General features: G+C 48.1%; 1 protein-coding gene across 5 annotated transcripts in view; it reads right to left on the bottom strand.

Moving 5' to 3' along the window:
• Positions 1-24,063, bottom strand: part of ARNT2 (aryl hydrocarbon receptor nuclear translocator 2) — a 209,022-nt gene that overhangs the window by 165,818 nt on the left and 19,141 nt on the right. For 4 of the 5 annotated variants that reach the window (XM_057543556.1, XM_057543553.1, XM_057543558.1 and 1 more), the window contains exon 2: positions 16,258-16,393. The exons of the other annotated variant lie outside the window; for it this stretch is intronic. In XM_057543556.1, coding sequence (XP_057399539.1) covers positions 16,258-16,354 — 97 coding nt within the window. In that variant the 5' untranslated portion in view covers positions 16,355-16,393. The remainder of the gene's footprint in view (positions 1-16,257; positions 16,394-24,063) is intronic. 5 annotated transcript variants of the gene reach the window in all.

Genomic DNA, 24,063 nt, shown 5'->3' with positions numbered 1-24,063 from the left:
CTCTTGTTGCAGAGCACAGGCTCTAGGCGCACGGGCTTCAGTAGTTGTGGCCCGCAGGCTCAGTAGTTGTGGCTCGCGGGCTCTAGAGTGCAGGCTTAGTTGCTCTGCAGCATGTGGGATCTTCTGGACTAGGGCTCAAACCCGTGTCCCCTGCATTGGGAGGTGGATTCTTAACCACTGTGCCACCAGGGAAGTCCTAGTGCCTGGTATTATACATTTAGATGGAAAGTAGCCCCATAAGCCCATTGTTGATTTGCTCCAGGGCTTTTGAATTTCACTCCAAAAGGAACAAAAGTGGAACCTTGACCGTAGCACTGAGCAGAGAGGAAATCAAGTTGGATACCTACTGGGTGACAATGTGGCCATGGTCATACCTTGCCCCTGGGGGTGTACATGCACACAGCCTTTGTGAAGGATGAGTTGGCAGTATGTGCCAAGAGACATTAAGTTACCCATGCCTCACAAGAGGATGCCACAGCTCTGTGTGTGTGTGTGTGTGTGTGTGTGTGTGTGTGTGTGTGTGTGTATGTACTTAACATATGCACAGAAAAAGACCAGAAGGCAGATACAAGTACACCAATGTGTTAAACTTGGCTATTTTTGTTGTTGGAATTATAGGTGGGTTTTATTTTCTCCTAAAAGCTCTTTTTGTTTTTAAATATACAAGGTTTTTTTCTTCAACAACATGTGTTAATTTAACATTAATCTAATGATGTGTTAATTTAATGAGCACAAATAGAGAAATAAGTATTTTTAAAGGGTTTCATTGTAAGCCACAGTCGAAAGCATATATAGCTGGAGAGCTAGAAGCAGTGAACGAATGAGACAGAGATAAAGGAAGGGGATACCTTTTTAATCACAAGAGTGTCCAACAATGGAATGGATTGGCTTAATAATAATGATAAACATCTTATACAAAAATGTGTAAAATATTTTTGTATAAAGGTAATAAGATATATGTTGAGTGCTCACTATGTCCCAAGCTCTCCACGTGTGCTTTATATCCAGCCTACAAGAGAGGTATAAAGTCAACTCATTTTACAGACGAGGGAACTTGGGCAGAGAGAGGTCAGGGCCATGCCTCGGTCACATGACTGCGAAGCAGCAGAGCGGGCTCTCGCCATTCAGCCACCCCCTGCAGGGCCCTCGCCCCTCAAGGTGCTCAGGCAGAGGCTGGGCGGCCAGCAGACCCCTTCCCCGGGTGGGGTGGGGGCAACCAGAGACGCTGTAACATCAAGACTCTAAATCCCAGGCCCAGGTGGAAGCTGCGTGACATGCAGGAAATGTCCATGCTTTGGGGTCACGGGCAAGCTATTCATCACCCCTAAGCTCCAGTTTCCTCATCTATAAAAAAAGGAATATCCCCACATCATGCACAGTTACTGTGGGGATTAAGGAAGATCACTCATTTAAGACGCCTGGCAGTCTACAAGCCACAGAATGCCAAAGACTGTCAGCAACCACCAAAAGCAATGAGATTGGCATGGAAAAGAGCCTTCCTCAGAGCTTTCAGAAAGAACCAAGCCTGCTGACACTTCGATTTCAAACTTCTAGCCTCCAGACTGGGAGACAATAAATTTCTGTCATTTAAAAAAAAAATAAAGCCGATTGGTAAATAAAAAATAAAAATAATAGATGCCTGGCAGAAGTTATTTCCCCTTTCCCCTTTGACTTTCCCCCAAGAAAAGAATGTTTTTTAAAGCAGACATTGTGTGTGTGTGTGGGTGTGTCTGTATTTTTACATAACCCTTGAGCAAAACTTAGCTTTTCTGTGCCTCAGTCTTCTATCTATAAAATGGGCATAATAAGAAATAGTAAATCCCTCATGAGGTTGCTATGAGGATTAAAAAAGCTAATACCCATAAAGCACTTAGAATGATGTCTGGCACATAGTAAGCACTTCTAAGCATTTGCTCAGTAAAACACACACACAGGCACTAACAAAACTTACGATCATTTTCTTACTGTAAGGGATTAGGTCACTTCTGTGATTTGATTTCTATGGCTCTGTCTCACAGAAGTGCAGGAAGGGTGACAGTGGGCCACAGAAGAGGGGGGTGGCCACAGGACTGACTCCTCTGCAGCCCCACGTGCAAAATGCCCCCCAGGGTGATGCTATTACAAGGGAGACACAGGGGGCTGCCGCAGGCCCGGGCAGCCTGAGCCGCGGTCCTCATCCTGTGCCGACCTCACACTGCCTCCCTACTGAGAGCTCTGCCTTTAAATGGCTGGCCCACCCATAGCCCAGGGAGGGGTCAGCAGACAGGCCCCAAGTGTGCCTCCACCCCCTCTCCCAGGTCCCTGCAGGGCTCCACAGATGCACACCGCCCGCCCTGGACTGACGTGGACACGGCTTCCTCCTCACTACACCGTGCTCTCACCCAGGAGAGCCTCACCTGAGCAGGTGCACGTGCCCCCGTCACAGCCCTGGGACCCCACGGTCCCACACAGCCCCACACTGCCTTCAGAGGGTTCACGCAAGCCAGCAAGGGAGCCCAGAAATCCTGGATGAACCACCCACGACCTCTCGACTCTGGTTCCCTGTGGGCGACCCAGGCGGGCACTGGCAAGGAATTCCACTGAGAGAAGCGTGGCGGTCATGGTCCGCACCTTGACTTCCCCCACAGCTGAGGGCTGACCACACGTAACAAGGAGAGGCTCTAGTGCCACAGAAACATGAACATATCCTACGGACCAGAACACCACGTCAACATGCAAATCAATCCTAAAAGCAGAGGAGGAACTGTCAACTGTACAAGTAAGAGTTGTCACGTGTGGGGACTTCCCTGGTGGTCCAGTGGGTAAGACTGCACGCTCCCAATGCAGGGGGCCTGGGTTCGCTCCCTGGTTGGGGAATTAGATCCCACATGTATGCCGCAACTAAGATCCCTCATGCCACAACTAAGGAGCCCACATGCCGCAAGTGAGACCCAGCACAGCCAAATAAATAAATAAAGAACACATAAATATTAAAAAAAAAAAAAAAGAGTTGTCACATGTGGCAAAGTCACTGCTCCCCTTCGGGCCTCCCCTCAGGGTCTCCTCACTTCTCATTCTCCCTTCAATCCCCCGCAGTCAGGCCTTTGTCCCTGTCACCCGGCTAGGGAGCTGGCGTCATCACAGGGGTCTCATCTCTGCCCCCGCCCTTTTCTGTGGGGTGCAGCTGCCCGCTCCCCATCACCAGCACTCTCTCCTGGGTTGCCAGGGGCCGCATCCCCTCCCTCCCACCTCTCAGGCCCTCCTTCTCCTCTCCTTGGCCAGCTCCCCCTCCTCCACCAGACCTCCAGGCACTTACACCACTCCCTCTTCTCTGTTCTCCCTGCAGGTGAACCCATTCAAGCACCGGCATCAGTACCACTTCTGTGCTGATGATTCCCAAATCCAGTTCTCAAGTCCTGCTGTCACGTCCTAAAGGTCTCTCCGTCCTCTGGGTTCTCTGCTGGCCTATCGCAGGGCCTCCTCCCTTGGTCTCTCTGCATCTACTCTCCCACTGTTCGCACAGGAGTCAGCTGACCAGTCCACCTCTTACTTCTCTCCTCTAGCGGCTTCTCTTTGCTCTCAGCACAAATGCGGAGTTCCCTGCAACGATCAGCCAGTTCCTGTGTGGTCAGGCTGCTGTCCACCTCTCCTGCCCACCTCTTCGGCTCTGGCCACCCTGCCCTATCAGTCTTATGAACACACTGTGTTCCCTCCCACCTCAGGGCCTTTGCACATGCTGTGTCCTGTGGCCAGAAAGCCCTCTTCCATCTCTTCACCAAGTTAACTCCTAACAGTCACTGAGATTCAGCTCAAACATCACTTTTCCAAGGAAGCCTGTCCTTGGCCAATCCCTTTCCCTCCCATTCTAGGTCTGGTCCCTGGTGATTCATTCTTACTGTACCTGTACTTCTCCTGTGAATGAATGAAGGTCACAGCGGTCCAGATGACAGAAAACAGGGCCTGAATGATGGAGCCGCCCAGAGGGCATTCAGGAGGAAGGAGATGATGTTACTGCCTCAAAATACACGATGTGTCACCGTCAGAGCCCAGAAAGGAAGACTCTAAAAAGCCTTGGTCACCTGATCCTCCTACACTGAGACTGCATGGGGCAAAAAATTTCGGGAGGAGGAAGAAAACTATGGTTGGTTCAGTTGCATATTTACATCTACCACACCATACACTTGATATATGGGGACTCTGCAGCAAAGGAGAGGTGTGATCGCTTACACCTTCCTCTGTGCATTTATTCAGAGGGTCACGCGCTAAATAGGCATCTGGTTCTAGTCTGGCTTCATTACTATGCGACTCAGTTTCCCCATCTATTCTCCAACTAAGAAATGGGGTTAATCAGGACATCCCTTCCTTCTGCAGAAGCTGCTGTAAGAAAATGGGGCCTGTTTCAATTACACACAGCATTTGCTAAGCTCTGACTTTGAGCCAGGAGTTGTGCTACAAGCTGGTCGGTCAGAGATGGAAAGACCCCATCCTGCTGCTGACAGGTTCAGTCTTGAGTGTGATGGAGACCCAGAGCCAGGTAATTTCATACTGAGAGCTGTGTGCTGTGCAAGAGACTGGACACCGGGTGGTGGGAAGGACCAGGAAGATCCAAGAAGGCTTCCTGGAGGAGGCAACCCTGTGCTATCCTGGCAATGGACTGCAAACGCTTCAGGGAGGAATGAAGCACGATATAAAAGATGCCCTTTTCCTAAATGTATTCCTTTGATTGCTCCAGAATTTATGAACAGACTCATTCATGCCCCTGCTTGGAGGGGCATGCCCTCTTGTTCATGTCCAGTCACTGGAGCTTTCTGGCCTTTTACCCCAACTGCAGCTCCCAACAGGATCTAGAATTATTCCCCCACCTCAAATGCAACTGTGTTGTATAGCTCCTTGCTCAGGATCCCTGGTCATAACCAATGACAAATGCACAAATAGACAGAAATCTCTCCATCTACAGCAGTCCCACCCCAAATGCCAGTATTGCCTCCAACCCAGGAAATGTTGTTTCCCGTTACACACAGGGATGGAATGACTGCCTGCCCTTACACAAAGTTGCAGGTTTTCAGCTCATTTCAACTGCAGTACAAGCTGAGGCTTTTGAAAGCTTCACCAGAATACAGAAAACAGATCTAGCTTACAATGCAGCATCTAGCTAAGGACTATTTCACATTTCAAATGCAGACACAGTGTATACAATTCCTAAAATACAGTATAGGGAGCAAAAACCTGGGGGAAAATGCGAAACTTGAGAGCATTACAGATGAAAAGAACATGAGGAAATGAAAAAACATTTTGTTCCCTCCCCCACTATTTCATGTGAATCTACATAAGAAAAATATCCCTTGATCTTCACACTGCAAAAAAATGTTATTGACATGCAAACTCTCACAAAACAATGACATAATATTTTAATAACCGTTCAAATAAACAAAACCCAAAAGGGTCTCTCCATGGTTGGGAGGGAGTGAGGGACAGCTACCCAAAGAAAAACAGTCTCTTCTCTATTCATTTCTCTTAGAACAATTCTTTTCACAGAAAGCACATCAAATATCACAGCCATACCTTTTCAGAGGGATTAAACAAAGATCTTTCTTCCTTGTGACCAGCACCTTCTTGGGAGAATCTGTTATCCGTGTAGAAGAAATGTCAGAAACCTCTGGGAGGAAATGAGCTGCATTTGTATTCCGCTCAGAAAATGTCATCACAGATCTGTTTACCTTAACTGTGGACCATGATTCAGCCGTGACAACTGTCTTGCATACTGATCAATTTATTTGCAGCAAAATTTCTAATGTTAACTGCTTAGATTCTGAAAAATTGGTGACTTGGATTTCTTGTGCAACCACAATGTATGTTGAAATCTCTAGATTGTTACCAAAACATTTCAGGCAGAGATCAAAAAGGATTCCTCCTGATGTGCAAGGGAGAAAGGGTCCCTTCCACTTCTGGAAGGAAGGCAGGGCACATGACTCCCAAAGGCCCGCCATAGGGTGGGATTTTTGTAGCACAAGGTACAGAAAAATCATTAGACCGAGAGCCAGGGGACTCTGACCCCAGGTCCTTGCTGGACTTTAACCAGCTGTGTATCCTCTGTAAGGCAGCCCTCATCCAAAGGCGGGCTGGCTGGGGGTCTCTGCAGCAGGGCAGGAGGTGGTAGACATGGGAAGAGACGGCCAGTGGACCCAGGAAAGGAGGAAGAGGCCAGGTCCTTCCTCCATCAGCTGGTGTCTCCCTCCTGGACCCAGAGCCCTGGCTGTGGGCCTGAGTCACTCCTAGCCAGCAGGCAGGTTTGGCATTAGGGAACTGGAAGCAGTCCCAGGGCAGCCTGGGGAGATGCCCTCCCACCTCAGCTAGCAACGCTGGCTTACGCAGAGCCCTGCTCCCTGGCCCGAGTGGGCAGTGCCGTGCCCTTTGGAACACGGACACTGCACCAGAGCCCACTAGGGCATCAGCACCTGTATTCCCACTAGGGTCCAAGCCCACCCTCCTGGCTGAAGGCCCTGCATCCCTGCCTTGAACTTTATAAACAGGGTAAAACACACAGACCCAAGAAGAAGACGGGCAACCAACAATTCCAGAGGAAGAAAGGTAGGGAGGTTACTGATGAGGTTATGATTCTGGCGGAAGACAGGAAGAGTGAGCTCCACACTCAATCTGGCCGCCTTCTGGGACATGACAAACAAAGGCCCACATATATAACCACAACGGGGCCTCCACCACGAATTGTCCCGTGCTTGAGTCAAATACGACAGCCGGAGACCATCAGAGGGAAGTGGGTCTCATCTGTCAGGCAGAAGACAGGCCAGGTCACCTGGGTTGTAGGCTCGGGGTCTGTCAGTGGACAGGCTTCCCTTGAGAGGGTCTTAGAGGGATCCTCAGTTAAAACCCAGGCTGTGGTTGAAGGAAACTCCTTGAGGCAGGAGGACACGTGAAACTGTTTTCAAATACATGAGAGACCTTCCTGTATGAAACAGAAGAGGCCAGTTCTCGATCATTGCCAAGGTCTTGGCACGGCGGCCAAGGATATGAAGGGTAAGGGAAGAAATGAATGACTCACATGCACGCTGACTGTCCAAATACAGTTTGAAGTTGAAAAGAAACCAAATGAACTAAAACGTCTGACATAAAGTGAAAAGCTAATAAATTATGGAATACCCACACAGATAAAAATCACTCAGCCATTAAATATCATGATTTCAAAGAATAATGTTACAGGAAAATGCTAAGGGTACGTTAATAGAGCAGGATACAAAAGCTTAGAGGCAAACATATATCTGTCAGGGATCCATCAAAATTCAGCTTCAGTCACAGTATTTGCCCTGCTTCTGAACGAATGCCTCGACCTTTGAAAGGACGAGCAGTGGAATACCCATTTCAGGATCGTTTCTGGCATCCCTGAACTTGTGGGTAATCAATGACCCTATAATCACATGGGTCACCATCGTTATCTACATCTATAGTATATCAACAGCAATCCCAAAACAAGGCATGCCACACAAACTTACTGTTCAAGTCTGAATATTCACTTTCAAACGTAAATAGGCATTCTAGACGAACTAAGATTGAAAAACTCCTTATATATATGTTTCAATTCTCCCTATCAGATGGTTGATAAATATATTGTTGTAGGAGTATAATGTGTGATAATTCATTGCCATAGGCTGAAAGCTATTAATTTTACGTGCAAAATCAATTATTAAGAATTTTCAAATACTTAAATGTAAGAGAAAATGGGGAAATAATACAAATATTAAGGGAGAATGCATTAGCTTGCTGCCTTTAGGAAGACTATTATATCCTTTTTGAGCTAAGATGTCTATGGAACCATAAATAATAATACAAAGCAGAATAAAAGAGATTATCAGAGTATGCTATAATTAATATCTTTTTTTTAGAGATTTTGAAAGACTGCTTTTTTAAAATTAATTAATTAATTTATTTATTTATTTATTTATTTTTGGCTGCGTTGGGTCTTTGTTGCTGCACGTGGGCTTTCTCTAGTTGCAGCGAGTGGGGGCTACTCTTCGTTGTGGTGCATGGGGTTCTCATTGTGGTGGCTTCTCTTGTTGCGGAGCACAGGCTCTAGGTACGTGGGCTTCAGTAGTTGTGGCACACTCGCTCAGTAGTTGTGGCTCATGGGCTTAGTTGCTCCGCGGCATGTGGGATCTTCCCGGACCAGGACTCAAACCCATGTCCCCTGCATTGGCAGGCAGATTCTTAACCACTGCACCACCAGGGAAGCCCTGTAATTAATATCTTTGTGGAGTTGTCTGGTATATGTACTGGCCTTCATAGCAATAAACTGTCAAGATTTTTAATTTTTATAATTTATTTGTTTAGGCCATGCATCTTTCAAGAAAAATTCTTATTTGGAAGTTTTCATATCTGTACAAGGGTGAATTAATAGCCAGCTTTGTCAACTTTGCTACCTCAAAACTGCACGAGAGAAAACCTTCAAAATCAAGTACATCAAGCTGATCTAGAGGAAATCATCATCAATCTAGATGCAATTAAGAAAACAAAGAGAAAAAAGAGGAAATGTTAGGGAAATATGAAGTCCTCCTGATACCTCTCGTTCCTCCCCCAAACTCAACTGCAAACGAACATCTATTTAGTATCACCGACTGCAGCATGATGAACACAGGAGCAATCAGCCGTGAACAGTGCCCATATATTATTGAGTCAGATGTCAACCTTTTACAATGTAACTACTAGTAATAAATAATAATAAAATAGTAATAAAACCTACTTTTGTAAAATGTCTGGCTTTCATTCAACGATGGTGATATTCAGCTCCAGCCTCAAACACAACCAAACGTTGACTTTGATGCTCAGACATTCAGCATTAGGTCCAATGGATTTAATTCAATGCACCTCTAATACACACATACAGTAGAGAAAGATTCTGTGTGTTTGTGTATGTGTGTGTGTGTCTTGAGGTCAATACACTAAAAAGGGGACAAAGCTATATTTGAATGGTCAGATTACCTGTGATTTTTATTTCCCACTTAACATTTTCTGTATCTCTAAGTTGTTACAATTTAGAATACAGTACTCTTATGATGGGGGTACAATGCAAGTGGTTGATTTGATTTATTTATTTATTTATTTATTTTTGGCTGTGCTGGGTCTTCGTTTCTGTGCGAGGGCTTTCTCCAGTTGCGGAGAGTGGGGGCCACTCTTCATCGCGGTGTGCGGGCCTCTCACTGTCGCGGCCTCTCCCGTTGCGGAGCACAGGCTCCAGACGCGCAGGCTCAGTAGTTGTGGCTCACGGGCCTAGCTGCTCCGTGGCATGTGGGATCTTCCCAGACCAGGGCACGAACCCGTGTCCCCTGCATTGGCAGGCGGATTCTTAACCACTGCGCCACCAGGGAAGCCCAAGTGGTTGATTTGAAAGTGAAGGAGCAGGCGCGGGATGCTGGACCCGTGGGCAGGCTGCTTGGGAACTCAGAGCACAGAGCTGGGAAGTGGAACAGAGGCAGGCAGGTGGGAAGTCGGGCAGCACCTACAGCTGAGCAAGCTCGCCCTGGAGGAAGGGGAAGGGGTGGTGGGTGGGAAGGGGGCGCGGCTCCAAGATGAAGTACCTGCTGAGCCCCACAGCAGGGCTGTGAGAGAAGCATCCCCATCCCTGTTTCCCAGGTGAGATAGTATTTACTCTTTTCTGATGAGAACAGTAGTAAATGTACGTGGTAAACAATCTGAAATATTCAGGAAAGTGGAAAGAATGGGGAGATGAGGCCAGACAAGAGGAGAGGATAAAAACAGGACAAGAGAAACAGAGAAGGTCAGACTCCAGCCAAGAGATATTGGAAAAGTAGTCATTCGAGGTGAGGGGCATGCTGCCGGCAGCTCAGAAGCGGGGACGAGGGACAGCGGTGGCCAGAGGCCTGGGCATGTTCCTCCTGCCCCTCATCCCCCACCCCAGTCCATGACTTCTCGATGCCTGTGGGCAGTGGGGAGCGAAGGCCCACTTCCCTGCACACACAAGGGGCCGGTTATTCCAGTCGGTACCATTCAGAACCAGGACCTGGTCCTGAACTCCTCACAGCCGTGCCCGCCTCTCAAACACACCCCGACGCTTACCTAGCACTTGCCAGGTCCCAGGCACAGTGCAGGCGGTGAATACAGAGAAAGGGAAGAGGGAGCCTGGTAAGGTGGAAGAAGGACCAGCAAAGAGCCCAGGACACATGGCTGTGTGAGAAGTGACGCACAGATAAGTTCACAGAGCTCCGGGAACTGGAGGTGTCAGCACGCCCAAACCGCAAGCAGCAACGCTTGGGAAGGTTCCAGAGGCTCTGGAGGCAATGAGCTGGTGGACTCGTGGTGAACACTGTCTAACCAGTAAGCAACGGACAAAGCGAGTCAGACTAGAGTCTCAGAGATACCGTGGCCTTATCAATTCTCATCCAAACAAGGACACTTGACAGAGAGTGGGACATATATTAAACCAGACCACACGCAGCTGTGTGTGGACGCCAGGTCCTGGATGCCACAGTGAAAGGGGTGGGTAACATCTCTGGCGCCAGGACCCATATACCATGAAGCAAACACACCCCCACCAGGACACTAGATGGTTAATGATCTGGGGGATGTGGGTCACCTGGGAATACCACTGCCGCGTTTAGACTCCCCGAACCACCCAGCAAGCAAGACTTCCGTACATTCACTCAAACCCTAAGGAGGCGGCACTGTGATGGAGACCCTCGGAGGCACGGGGTGGAAGCAAGATCATGCTGTTACAATCTGTCATTTGCTGAGCATGGGTCTCTAGTCCCTGAGGGCAGGGAGCAGTGTCTATTCATTTTTCTTAGGGACTCGACACATCTTTCAACGACTGCCATGCTTTCCTTGTTGCCATGTTTGAGATGAACTGGGTCCCATAGAACAGGGTTCCTGGAAGCCTTGCTGAATGCTCAGATCCCAACTGCTCTTCTGAGTAATTTACCCACATGTTATAGACTGCTTTGTGTCCCCCCAAAATTCATATGTTGAAACCCTAATCCCAGTGGAATGGTATTTGGAGGTGGGGCCTTTGGGAGGTCATTAGGTCCTAAGGATGGGGCCCTCATGATGGAATTAGTTTCTTTGTAAGTAGAGACAGGAGAGCGCTTGCTTCCTCTGTCTCTCTGCTCCCAGCCATGAGGACACAGCAAGAGGGCATCCGTCTGCAAACAGGAAGAGGCCAGCGCCTTGATCTTGGACTTCCCAGCCTCCAGAACCGTCAGAAATAAATGTTTGCTGTTTAAGCCACTGGTCTGTGGTATTCTTGTTATAGCAGTTTGAACAGTCTAAAACACCACCTCTGACCTGAAAGTCAACAAGAAACAGAGTGCCTGTCTGGTGAGAAGGTGGGACTTCAGCTACAGCTGGCCCACCCAGGCTGGATGAAGCCCCCGCCATGTCCTCGGGTAAAGACAGGAGGGGGAAGCTCTGTAATGGTGAGAGCTGGGCAGAGACAGGGAAGGACGAAGGAAGGGGGTGACTTGGGTGAAGACAGTGGAGGTTTCCTGGACACCTGGATGGAGGTCGTTTGCTCACTGGTGCAGAGCATCATAGATGGGACGCCCAGGCCACTCAATACACATATTTCACATGAATGAATGAATGGGTGGAGGAATTAATTTTACTCTGAGTGCTGCTCCAAGGGGCACATAAAAGGTTCTCAATTATTCAGGTGCAAAATCAGTGCCAAGTAACCAATGGCAGTTTTGAAGCCGTCTCTGGAGCCCACACACCACCCATGTCTGACCCGGTAACGACCTTGGATAGAGTATCCTTATGACTGTCCTGCCCGCTCCAGGTGGAGGGAGAGAGGGGAGGAAGCAGGCCCGAGACGGAGGAGTGTGGTGAGAAAGACGCACAGGAGGCACTGCTGTTTGGATTGGGAGGAAGTGGAACGGATGAGAAGGGGGGGAAAGGGAGGACTGGGAACCCACAGTGAAAGGAAGCCAGTTCAAAAGCCTGCATGGCCTCTGCTCAGCAACACCGGGCCCTGCTGCCCCCAAAGCAAGAGGACCAGACAGTGGCTCTTGTTGGGGGGGGCGGTTCCTATGCCCTGAATCTGGGAGCCTAAGGGTTCCTGAACACTGAAAACCAAAATATAAAGGAGCAAGTGCTACAGCCCAGAGACGGAGGAAGCCCAGGGGGAGAGCTGGCAGCTGGGCATCTGAGAAAAGCGGCCTGGAGGTAAATGGAGGAGGGAGGACACGGAGGGCCAGGAGGAGCCATGATGGTCACCTGCTGTGTCTGCAGACACCAAGGGATGGGGAGCTCCCTGGAAAGTGGGCTTTGGGGAGTGTAAAAGTCGTCCAGGGAGGGATGGGCATGAGCGGGTGAACAGACCCCACTGGTACCAGCAGCTCACCTGGAGGTAGAGTCCAGGTGCGGCCTCATGGGAGAAGGACTTGGAAAGAATCAAGGAGAAGGTGGCCTTGGACGCTCCCACCTGCTATGTGCTCTCCCCACCCGCCACCTTGCACCCAGGACTTCAGAAAAAGTCATGACTTACTTCACTCTGAATGACAGTCTCTAGGTCCATCAGAGTGAAGTAAGTCAGAAAGAGAAAAACAAATACCGTATGCTAACACATATATATGGAATCTAAAAAAAAAATGGTTATGAAGAACCTAGGGGCAAGACGGGAATAAAGATGCAGACGTAGAGAATGGACTTGAGGATACGGGGAGGGGAAGAGTAAGCTGGGACAAAGTGAGAGAGTGGCATGGACATATATACACTACCAAATGTAAAACAGATAGCTAGTGGGAAGCAGCCGCAGAGCACAGGGAGATCAGCTCAGTGCTTTGTGACCACATAGAGGGGTGGGATAGGGAGGGTGGGAAGGAGGGAGATGCAAGAGGGAAGAGATATGGGGACATATGTATACGTATAACTGATTCACTTCGTTATAAAGCAGAAACTAACACACCATTGTAAAGCAATTATACTCCAATAAAGATGTTAAAAAAAAAAAAGAAAAAGTCATGAAAAATCTCCTTGAGGGTACCGCTTTTTACCTCTCTAATCTCCTGGTTTCCTGTCTCCTTACCTCCACCGTCCTGCTCCTGTACATTTCCTCCCCCTCTCCTCTCCCTCCCCCCTCTCTTCCACTCCCCTTCCCCTGCACTCCTGCTCCATTACTGCCCCCCCTTGAGCCCCTCCCTCTCCACCCCTTATCAATTTTCTCTTGATCCCTCCCTCTGTCCCTTGCTTGCTGGTCCCACTTCTCAGCCCTTTGACATCTCTGATTCCTGCCAACCCTCTACCTCTCCCCCACACAAAAGCACATGCACTCCTTCACCTAAACTCTCTCTTTCTGAGGTCCCTCTGCCCTGGTATTGTCCCTCGGGACTCTATCTCTGGCTTCAAGTTTTTAGGTGCGGTCACATGCGGCTGTGTGACTCCACATAGAGATTAATGTCAATGAGGTAAACTTTCCATAGGAAAACACAGCAGAGAAAGGCAATATTGTTACACACCCTCAAGTCTATAGACGTCCAGTGTCATGCTGTCGCCTGGGGAAGGACCAGCGTTTCTCATTCAGGAAATCTTGTCAAACAGGAACAAAAAAAATAAGAACCCTTCTCATTCTTTAAATGCAATTCTTTCTTTAAATGCAATTCTTCTCATTCGTTAAATGCCTTTACTTGAAAAGGAAGAAAAAAAACGGGAACACACCCCACAAAAAGTTGATTAAGGAAATCACTATCCTTCCAGAGATATAAAATCTCCTTTGAAAAGTTTTATGAAACAAAGTGGTTTCCTTGTTGAATATATTCCTTGATGAATGTAATTCATCCATCATGCAAGAAATACGTTGTGCATTCAGTTTTAAACAGTGAGTTACTCTACAAATACAAAATATGCAAAAGAGTAACAATGTTTACATGCAAGGCATTAAAATCAGTTTTCTTTTCAAAGTGATTACTGTATTGTTTTTGTGCTCCTTGGTACCAAAAACCAAATGGATTTGTTCCCTGTGGCCCAATTTCTGCCAGGACCCTGATACTTGAAGGGAGGAGTGGGTGAGCTCCTGGAGAAGGAGCTACTGAGGTTTCCTAGAACCATGGAAAGCTTGGGCTGGAGAGGCCTTCAAAGATCATGAGACCACACTCTCTGGTTATAGATGAAGACCCCAGGCTCCAAGAGCTCATGGGAACATCGCTCTGTGTCTCAGAGGCTCTGGCCCAAGCAGAAAAGTCCCCCTCAGTCCAGACCATCTAAGCCAGAGGTCGGCACACTTCTTCCATGAGGGGTCAGGGAGTAGATATTTCGGGCTTTGCAGGCCACGGTTTCTGTGGCAACTACTCATCTCTGAAGTTATGGTCCCAAAGCAGCCATAGATGGTATGTAAATGAGTGGGTTTGGCTCTGTGCCAATTTATCAACTGATATTTGAATTTCACATAATTTTCACATTTTGTAATATTCTTCTTCTGTGGGCTTTTTCCCCCAACCATTTAAAAATGTAAAAATCATTCTTAGCTTATGGGCCATAGAAAAATAGGAGGCAGGCCAGATGTCGTCCATCAGCCACTATTTGCAACCTCTGGTCTAAGCAAATGAGCCCAAGTCTCCTGCCAAAGCAGGTCCCAGGAGAAGCTGAGGAATCTTCTACCTCTAATGCAGCTGACGGCGGGCAAGGCATTGCCCTTCCACTGTGCCCCAGAGATGCAGGCGAACAGCAGCAAGTGTGTGTATTTCATCACGGTCCACACCCAAAAGAGTAGTAGTTAGATGGGAAACAGATGTTGCATTTTTACCTATTGAGAAAACCCCCAATCTCTGAGGCTGAGCTCCCAGGAGGGTTCCACCGAGTCAAACCCTCACAAGGTCTGTGGTCAGTTTCATCAGGCCACCTGAGAAGGGGACCGGGGCCACCACACCTGGACTTGTCCCCGAGGCAGAGGAGAGGCCCAGGCAGAGATCAAGGGGTGGCTGGTCATTTCAGAGAGCTGCTTCTACTGCTTGGCCTCCTGCAAGATGATCCCCACCCAGCAGGCCACCCAAGCATGGCCAGAGAGGGCTTCAACCTCTGGGTGATCTTTCAAGGAGGATGAGGGATGCAGAGCCTGCCCTTGGCACCAAGACAGGAGCTCCTGTTGCCAGCAGGAGCTGCCAACAGCAGTGCAGGCAATGAGAGAAGGCTGCAGAGACCTGCAGAAGCAGCTGGGAGCGGGAACAACAGCTCGGGCTGCGGGCTGAGAAACAGCTGACTGGCTTGCAGAACCAGGGTCCCTGCAGTAAGCAGTGGCACTGTCCTGGCCACGAGGCCTGAGGGGAAAACGCACAAGGGGAGGACAGGAGAAGATGAAGCAACAGAGAGAGAGGAATCGGGCCTGGCCTGCAAGAAGCGCCGGCCAAGCTGTTTCCGCCCGTCCCCACCCACAGCCCAGACGAGGGACGGTCCTGAAACGGGCGTTCTGGGAGGAGGCGCAGAGCAGGCAGGGCCCCTCTGTGCCACTTTCAGGACCCTGAAGGAAGCCCCGCAGCTACCGGGGAAAGGAAAGGCCAAGGGGCTTTCAGAGGAAAGGCGCTGGCGGGACGAGGGCCTCGGGAAGACTGCCCTGGAGATGGGGGGCTGGGGAGGGCTGGGGCTGGTCCCCCCGTGACCAGGACATGGGCAGGAGCAACGGCCACAAAGACTCCATGCAACCCATCATAACCCTGCTGTTCCCGGCAACCCACCTGACGGAAGAGAGCCAAGGCCTCTGGAAGGAGACCTTGCGGAGCAGGCAGACGGCCTGCTAGTCGCAGGGCCTGGGCTGCTGACTTTGCAGGGACAATTCGGGGTTTGAGTTCTGGTTTTGCTGTTGCCTTTACAGTAAGTCCCCTACATACAAACAATTTCCGTTCCGAGAGAGCATTCGCAAGTCCAACAAAGTTAGCCTAGGTACCCAACTAACACAACCGGCTGTATAGTACTATACTGTAATAGGTTTATAATATTTTCACACAAATAATACATAAAAAAGAAACACAAAAAATAAAAGAAACATTTTTAATCTTACAGTACAGTACCTTGAAAAAGTACAGTACCAGTTACATCACTGCTGCTTTTATGCTTGCTTCTGGACATCCTGGGCTTGAAATAAAGATACTGTACTACTGTACTCTATACAGTACTGTAAAGTACACGAAAGCACAACCACTTGTAGAGGATACACGCACGTGACAATGTTTGCCAGACACGTGAACTAACTTACGTGACTGGATGTGCGAATGCACATTCGCATCTTTGAAAGTTCGCAACTTGAAGGTACGTCTGTAGGGCACTTACTGTATTGGAGGGATGGGGTGGTGGCGACAGGTGATGGTTGTTTTTCTTCAGAAGAATTCCACTCCACGGTTGCCCTGACTGCTGCCCACTGCCCCATGGCGGGAGGTCAGGGGGGCGGGGGGTGTGATACTGGATCCTGGTGAAGGATATCAATGAAGGTGAGCAGAGTGTCGGCTGGTGGAAAACTCCCCTAGGACATGGTCTGGGGCAGGAGAATGTAGGATTCATCCCCGAGCACGCACCACCCGGGACAGGGCCCAGCACAGAGTGGGGCAGACTGAGTTCGTGGGTGAGCTGACCAGGGAAAGCTGCACAGGCTTCCCCGGGCACACCATCCTCCCCCCCACCCAAGGTCTGGACAGGCTGCCTAAGTGATTGCTTTCAAGCTTCTGGCGGTGGGGGGGATGGGGGGGAGGATATTATGACCCTCATTCCCACATTCCCAATCCTGATGATTTCTCTGTGTCACTAAAGCTAAAGAGACCATCCGAGCAGAGCAAAACCCCAAGGTCACAACCAATATCCTTGAAGCATCAGGCAGATCCAGCCCTTCAAAGACATCAGGAGAAGGGTAAGGAGAAGCCAGGAAGGAGAGCCTGAAGCCATTTACACGTCAAATCTGAGACTGGCGGTGGTGGCATCTGGAGTCCTCTGGGCCCTGTCTCCTCTGGGCTTGTTCTTCCTGGCTCTGGGGTATCCCAAGAGGGAACACACCCAGGGAGCTTTTGGAGGAGAAGAACTTTGACTTAGGAGCTCTGCTATGGGTTTGACTGGTTTGACCATACGAATGACACATAGTTGACCTTTCCATTTTCCCACGGGTCTACCTTAGATCCAGGGTCTGGAAGGAAACTGGCCAGCATGGCTGGGGGACAGGGGAGAAGAGAGGCTGGTTGGGCCTGGGAAGTGGGGAGACCACCTAGATCTCAGAGCCAGGACCACACACATCGTCATACGATCTGTTGACTCATCTTAGAGGGTGAAAGCCCAGTCACAGCTATGGTATTGAGTCAGAAGGCCTAGGAAACCATGGTGGTACCAGGAACAGTGGCTCTCATCCTGGGGAGGAGACCTGAATGGCAAGAGAACCCTTCTGAGGGGATGAAAAGATCCCGATGACGGCTGGTGGTCCCTCACCGGCTGCCCTGTTGGCACTTCTCAGAGGCACAGTGATGTCCTGTGGATGTGACTCCAAGGGGGGCAGAGTAGGGAAAAGGACGAGATGCCAGGCAGGGGTGCAGGGGTGCTTCTGCCACTTCCTAGGACAGAATAGTGGTCGTGACCCTGGCTGGCATGAGAAAGGGCCTGGCTTTCTTGACTGGGCAGAGGCTCTGCTGGGAACTTCGACCCAGCAGTATTTAGGCCACAGCATCCCTTGGTTCTGAAAAGCTGTGTCAGTCAAGTTCATTTCCTCTGCTTTCTATCCTAAAAGGAGGCTTGGAATATAGAAAAGCCATTCTGAGAAGAAAGAACCTTCTGGTGACTTACACTGTATCAAGTAAACTCTCCATATTTTCCAGGCCACTTCCTGGCATGAAGGATGTGTCAAATAAACATTGAGGGTTAAGTTCATTACACGTCACAAAATTATTTTTGTCTATTTCTAGATCCAGGGGCCAGATGTGGATATGAGCAGATGACAGAGAATGAAAGTTGGGAATTGCATATTAAAGGGATAACGTTCACTTTGAACCGACAGTGGTTCTCTGCTTCCTCAGAATCCTCTGCATCTCTCTTCCAGAAGAGAACGGAATTCGCCCCTATTAAATTGAAGAATCTGCTTTGTGAAGGCATGGGTCAGGGACGTGGGACACAAAGTTTACGGTCTCGGTTCTGCCAGTTCCTCCTCTGTGTGACCTGGACCCTCCTTCAGTACCACTCCCCACATTTATCAACTGAGGGCACTTGAGCGGACAGTGGTTTCACGCAGCCGAGATAATCCCTGCACAGTTGTGGTATAAGGTTGAGCACAGTGCTGAGGCTGGAACACGAGAACATCCAGGTCCCTGCTTTGCTCACCTGTGAAGCTGGGTGAGCCACACTCTGACCCACCCCCACTGCATCTGTAAATGATGCAACCCATGTACTCATGCCTCATGAGATAACGTCCAATAAATGGTTAGTAGGTCAATATGGCAACGCACATACGAGTACGGCTCACACTGCTCAGCAGTTTCCCTAGCGTCCGCTGAGTCTGTGCACAGACGTGGTCAGGGTGAACCATTCCACAGCACTGCCTCTCGTAGGGTTGGAGGAAAGCACCCAGATCTTGGGCCTCTGGCCCACAATGAGTGTTCCACTCAGTCATTCGACGAGTACAGTCCTTATTATGCAAACACCAGTGGTGTTTAAGTGCCTGTACTCAGCCCGCATGTCAATACAATAGACAAGCAGAGACTGCCCTTCACCATCATCAGGACCAGCTGCTGAGGGTGGGTGATCTAACCATAAATGCCAGAGAGACACGGCGAGGCAGAGCGGGGCTGGCCGGGCAGGAGGAAGGGAAGCTGGATGCAGACTGTAAGCCCTCAGATGACAGGAACAAGGAGGAATTAGAGTAGAACTGAAGGGTAGCAGAGAACTTTCCAAGAGCCGGGACGGGACTGTCTAAATGCCTTATAAATGAACAAGTCACCCAGCATGCACCAAGCAGGGCCTGGGGTGGGGGGCTATCGGGCCATGGCTTTATCATAGGGATCCCTGCTGTGACTACAGGGTTAAAATAAATGACCTGTATCTTCCTAAGACGTATGACTACATGATCTTCAACTACTTGGCAATAATGTACGGACTAGAGGTTCCACGGTTAACCTCAATCTTTATATTCTAAAACGGAACTCAGTTTTTCCTTCCCGAACCATCTGGTAAGCTGACTTCCATTCTTTCCATCAGCAGAACCTCACTTGTTTTCAAACTCGAGGCTCAAAACTCCCTGCTTTCCTTCCGTTAAGGTTTTCTAGGCAGCCATCTTCTATCAGGTACCATGCCAGGCACTGCTGCAAACTCAAAATTGAGTGGGATGGTCCCATACAGGCTCAATTTGAGCTGTGAACAAAGAAGTAATTTTTAAATGTCTTAGGAGAGAGGGAGGCAGGGACACAGAGCACACAAGCTCAGGTCTCAGCAGGAAGAGCCTCAGTCACAGAGCCCATACCTCGCAGGCCTGGTGCCCCTGCTCACTGCCCTTCCTGACGTCTGTTTCTTCTCACTTTTCCCACCCTAGTTTACGACCTTACTGCCCCAAACGTGGGTCACTACAAGAAGCATCTAACGAAAATAGTTCTGTGCTAGTGCTACGGACTGAATTGTGTCCCCATCAGAAGTCACATGTTGAAGCCCTAAAACCTAATGTGATGGTAGTCAGAGGTAGGCCTCTGGGAGGTGGTGAGGTTTAGATGAGACCTCAGGGGTAAAGGTCCCACGATGGGACCAGTGCCCTTATGACAAACACCAGAGAGCCTGCTTCCCCCCTCTCGCTACCATGTGAGGACACAGCAAGAAGGGGGCCATCTACAAGCCAGACAGTGAGCTCCCGTCAGGAACCAAATGGGCCAGCACCTTGATCTTGGACTTCCCAGCCTCCAAACCGTGAGAAAATGAATGTCTGTTGTTGAAGCCACCCGGTCTGTGGTATTTCGTTATGGCAGCCCAAGCGAATACAGTTGGTCAACAGCACCTAGTCAAAAAGAATGTCTTTCATTTGTGAAAGATGTTCTAAACAATTTAACCAGGTTAAGAGTAGTGAAAACTTTTTTCCTCTCTCTGTCATGGACACCGAGGGAAAACAACCCAATGAATGATGACCACACCCTTGTGTTAACCAAGTCTTCCCTTTCCTTGGCCCTGCCCCCTCCTAGGTAGTGGCCTTGGAAGAAAGGGGCCATTAAGAAGTTGGGTTTTGCTCTGATGGAAAGAAGGTCAAGAGGAGCTGAATTCTGATGGCAGCCTGGGGCTCCTATGATTGCTGTTCTATGTATCCTGTTAAGATAATATCCTAAAACCCAACTCTACTTGTCCAGCTATGCTCAAAGTAGAAAATATGGGGACCAGGGGACTTCCCTGGAGGTCCAGTGGTTAAGACTTCACCTTCCAATGCAGGGGGCGTGGGTTCAATCCCTGGTTGGGGAGCTAAGATCCCACATGCCTCAAGACCAAAAAACCAAAAACATAAAACAGAAGCAATATTACAACAAATTCAATAAAGACTTTTAGAAAAATGGTCCACATCAAAAAATCTTTAAAAAAAAATAAGAAAGAAAATATGGGGGCCAGCATGACCCAGGAGCTGTTAGGAGCTACCGATAATGCACATTTATCTTGAGAAGAAGCACGGACCTCAAGAATCTACCTCCCTGGCCACAGAAGGCAATCAATCACATTTCCATCTTTTCTCTTTTATCCATACACCAAATAAATGGTAAATCTCCATTTCTAAAGAGTACTTAATTCAATCGAGCCTCCTGGATAGACTGGGGAACCTGAAATAGGGAGCAAATATGGATCACGACCCTCAGAGGTCATCCTGTAGAGATGCTATTGATATAGCTATCTTCATCGAAGAGAGTGGAAAAGAAACGTGTGTATTAGGGTTTCAGGTTTTAACACAGCCATTTAGAGAGCCACTCTAGCAGAAACAGGAAGTCTGCTCTACATTTAAGAAGTCAAAGATTACACAGCATTTCAGGCTCCCAGGAAGGACATTCTTGTCTTGAGCTATTTAAAGGCATTCGAGTCCCTGTTCATCCTCATCTTGATCATCTCATTTATGTTCATCTTGACAGAAACAAGGCTACTCTGAGCAGACCTTCAATATTGTAAAGCAAAAACACCCCGTGTGCCAAGATGTGGTCAAGAGCAGCTGGATATGGACTAATATCCCAAGTTACTCTGCAAAAATATCTTTGTGATAAGTGTTTATTTTAACAACTTGCTTGCTGTATGTCCTATGTGATCCTTCAACTTCAGCGCTTTGTGCTGCAAAACAAGATTTATTTTTCACAAGGAATGTTACAAAATTCATGTCAGATTCTTGGAAGCAACCATAGATAGAGACAGCTCCACTTTCACATCTTTGAAGCAAAGATTCTGGGTTTCAGTTGTGTCTGGAAGCCTGAGTTTGTGAGATGAATTAGAAATCCATTCTCTGCCTGTTTGTCTTTTTAGGGCTCTTTGGGAGGAAAACAGTAAAAGCTGTTTTGTCAATAAAGCAAAGGAAAATTATGACTCAGACCACTGAAAGGAAAGGTTTTAGGTGATAATGAAGCAGTACGGGTACAATCACTTTGACTTCCACCCGCAGGTAGATTTTACAGCACTATTACAGACAAGAGGGTGCCAGAGTAAAACCACGTGGGACATTGACAATGACACTGCCGTGGCTGGCCTGAGAGCGTCCCCAGGAGACGTGGCACAGGTTGTCCTGACTGGAGAAGCAGCCCCACTGAGGGAGAGGAGTCCTCAACTTGGACTGACTTCACCACTCTATAGTCCTGCCAAAGTGGGAAAGCATCTGAGCATCTCCCCAATAAATACGGGAGTAAAGTGACATAAAACCAAACTTCATGGGAGTGGTGTGCAAACCAAATGAAGTAACCACAACCTGGGACACACAAAAGCACCTGATCAATTACGGATAATCAATCATCTGTTGAACTGCCTGTCCCGTCCCCTTCTGCACTTTGGTGACAGTGCTGAGAACCACGTTTGAGATATGCACCCCCCCCCACACACACACTCACAGTCCGTGTGGCTAAGGTGGGACCCCAAGAGGGCTCCTGGGGTGGGCACATGCCCAGATCTGGTCCGTCAGAGCACTGCATCCCCTGGCAACAGACCCTGGCTCAGTGCTATCATCTGACTTCTTCTGCAGGAGTTTCGCAGATGAGATGTAACTGGACCACCACTCGGGGAGAGCCTGACTGAGATTAAAACCAGCACAAGAGGAAGGGCTAGAGGACCAAAGGAAAGATAAACAGTGCCGTAGGTACAGGGCTAGCACCTCTGGATCTTTATCTGAAGCCAAACGCCTGCCTGGCTATCCTAACTTTATGAACAATTCCTGCATGGTTTGTTTAAGCTAGTTTGAACTGGGCCGTCTGTCTTTTGAGAGTGAAAGAATCCTGGCAAATATACTGTGATTGTATTTTCTCTGAGTCTCCCCCTCCTCCTCCTCCTCCCCCCTCCTCCCCCCTCCTCCCCTCCCCCTCTTCCTCCTCCTCCCCCTCCCACCTCTTCCCTCTCCTCCTCCCCCTCCCACCTCTTCCCTCTCCTCCTCCTCTCCCTCCCCCCTCCTCCTCCCCCTCTCCCCTCCTTCTCTCCCTCCTCCTCCCCTCTTCCGTCTCTTCCTCCTCCTCTCCCTCCCACTCCTTCCCCTTCTTCCTTCTCCTCCTCCTCCTCCTCTCCTTCCCCCTCCCTTTCCCCTTCCCTTCCTTCTTCTTCTTTTTCTTCTCTGTGTCTCTCTCACACACACAATAAATATTTGTAATCTATATATATGATGAATTATTGGACAAGCACAACGCTTCACTGGCTACACTACAAATTCTGTATTTGCAGAAAAATCTCACTCATTAATATGGATGGAAAAGCCCTAAATAAAATCTTATCAAATCAAATCCAGCATATCTTACAATAATAATAATATTAAAAGAACCATGCAGTGTTAACATGTACCTTTTGTTCCAGGAAGATGCGGATAATTCACCATTAGGAAATCTATTAATAGCTTAAATAAGAAAAAAAAAAAACAAAACCTGTGCTTATCTCAATAGACACTGAAAAGGACATGTGACATAACTGATCACGTGACTCATTCCTTTGACAGGTATGTGCTCCTAGTGTTAGGAGCTGCTGTGTGCTTCCACACTGACTGCTCAAAGCTGCCCTTGTTCAGATCACTTGAGAATCATTTCTCAGCTCCATGTGGAAATGGTCCTCAGAGCCAGAATGATTCCAGTGATGAGAACAGCTAACACGTACTGGGCACAGACACCATCCAGCACACTGCCAAACACTTCACATGCACCGCCTCATTTCAACAGCTCAGCTCAACTGCTCCAGAAGGCAGGTATTGTCCTTATTCCATTTCACAGATAAGGAACCCAAAGTTAAGAGGCTAAGTAATCTGCCTAAAGTCACACAGCTAAGTAATGGCTAGAGCTAAAATGCATGCAAACCAACGTACATTGGATTTAAAAGCTACTGCTTTTAATCACACAATACGAAATATGGCCTCTAAGTTAGGAACACATTCTCTATCTAAAATTTTATTCTATTATAAATTACAAGACCAAAAAAGCTGGAAAATATGCTTACACAAAAAGAGATAACTATAGTTAACTTTTTGTTGAATATGAATCCAGACCCCTTTCTGTACATGTACAAATACAAATAAAAATAGATATATTTAATATGAATAAGATCATATTATTTATAGAATTTACTTTTCTCAACTAATAAATCATGAAGCGTTTTCCTGTCAATAAAAATAGAAGTATATCATCATTGTAATGCCTAAATGATAGGCCATTTAAAATACATACAAATAATTTAACCATTATTTGTCATTGTTGGACATTTAGATTGCTTCCATTTTTAAAACAACACTGAAAAAATCATTTCTGCATGAGGTATTTTCTCACTCTGATTATTTTCTTGAAATCGATTAACATACTTGAATCAGAGTTTACACATTTACTACCACCAGAAATAAATGAACTTCCCGGCCAGCGCAAGATTTTATAGTGCTTTTTAACTGTTGCCAAACTGACAAGCAAAATGTATACCTTGTTTTGACTTTTATTTCAT

The sequence above is a fragment of the Balaenoptera acutorostrata genome, chromosome 3 (assembly GCF_949987535.1).
Source record: "Balaenoptera acutorostrata chromosome 3, mBalAcu1.1, whole genome shotgun sequence".
Taxonomy (NCBI): Eukaryota; Metazoa; Chordata; class Mammalia; order Artiodactyla; family Balaenopteridae; genus Balaenoptera; species Balaenoptera acutorostrata.
Note: the sequence above shows the minus strand (reverse complement) of the source record. Positions and strands in the feature narration are given on the sequence as shown.